The following is a 566-nucleotide window of genomic DNA, read 5'->3' on the forward strand; positions in this document are numbered from 1 at the left end:
CCTCTGCTCGGAGGTGGCACGAGGGCAGGGAGCAGGCCTGCTCTCCGGCACTTGGTCCCTGCGACCAGAAGCTCTTTGGCCGGGGGAAGCCTCGGGGGAGGGGGGAGAGGCATGAAGGCTGTGCTTGTGAAGCAGAGGGGACGAGCTAAGCAGCTAGCTGCCTTACCCGGCCTACGCTGTAGTCTGCCGGCCCGGGCTTCGCTGCTTTGCCCTCCGCAGGTTTTGGTCGGGCCGCCATGGTGTACGCGGGCGCCCTGGTCTTGTAGGTATCCACAGCGACTTTGGGCAACGCCGCAGGACCTGGAGTCTGAAAGGGAGTCATGGGCGCACGGAGCTGGGATCACATTCAAGGCTCTCTCTTTCCCTGCAAGTCTGTGTTAAGCAAAGGTGCTTGGGGCTCGGAAGCCCCTGTGGCACAGCCAACACGGAAAAGAGGAGCAGCAAGGGCTCACCTTGGCAAGGTCTTCGTCAAAGCGGCCGCGCTGGCTCCTTCCCCTCATGGAGTAGCAGGGGCTGGCCGACGTGCAGGCTGTATTGGGGCCCATCAGCCTGGGCAGTGTGTAGGT

General features: G+C 63.4%; 1 protein-coding gene across 1 annotated transcript; it reads right to left on the reverse strand.

The window, feature by feature from the left end:
* Positions 1-104: 104 nt before the first annotated feature.
* Positions 105-560, reverse strand: LOC109365352 (outer dense fiber protein 3-like). Its single transcript, XM_019611984.2, has 2 exons — positions 453-560; positions 105-307 (listed from the first exon to the last, which is right to left on the reverse strand). The coding sequence occupies exons 1-2, from the start codon at positions 543-545 to the stop codon at positions 146-148; spliced, it is 255 nt and encodes an 84-aa protein (XP_019467529.1). The 5' UTR covers positions 546-560; the 3' UTR covers positions 105-145.
* Between the last annotated feature and the right edge of the window lie 6 nt (positions 561-566).

The sequence above is a fragment of the Meleagris gallopavo genome, unplaced genomic scaffold, assembly GCF_000146605.3.
Source record: "Meleagris gallopavo isolate NT-WF06-2002-E0010 breed Aviagen turkey brand Nicholas breeding stock unplaced genomic scaffold, Turkey_5.1 ChrUn_random_deg7180001692898, whole genome shotgun sequence".
NCBI lineage: Eukaryota > Metazoa > Chordata > Aves > Galliformes > Phasianidae > Meleagris > Meleagris gallopavo.

Excerpts from the sequence above, each read along its gene's own strand:
- LOC109365352 (XM_019611984.2), bottom strand. The coding sequence starts at position 545 with ATGGGCCCCAATACAGCCTGCACGTCGGCCAGCCCCTGCTACTCCATG. Across the intron at positions 308-452 it reads TTGACGAAGACCTTGCCAAG|ACTCCAGGTCCTGCGGCGTT; the intron begins GTGAGCCCTTGC and ends ACTCCCTTTCAG.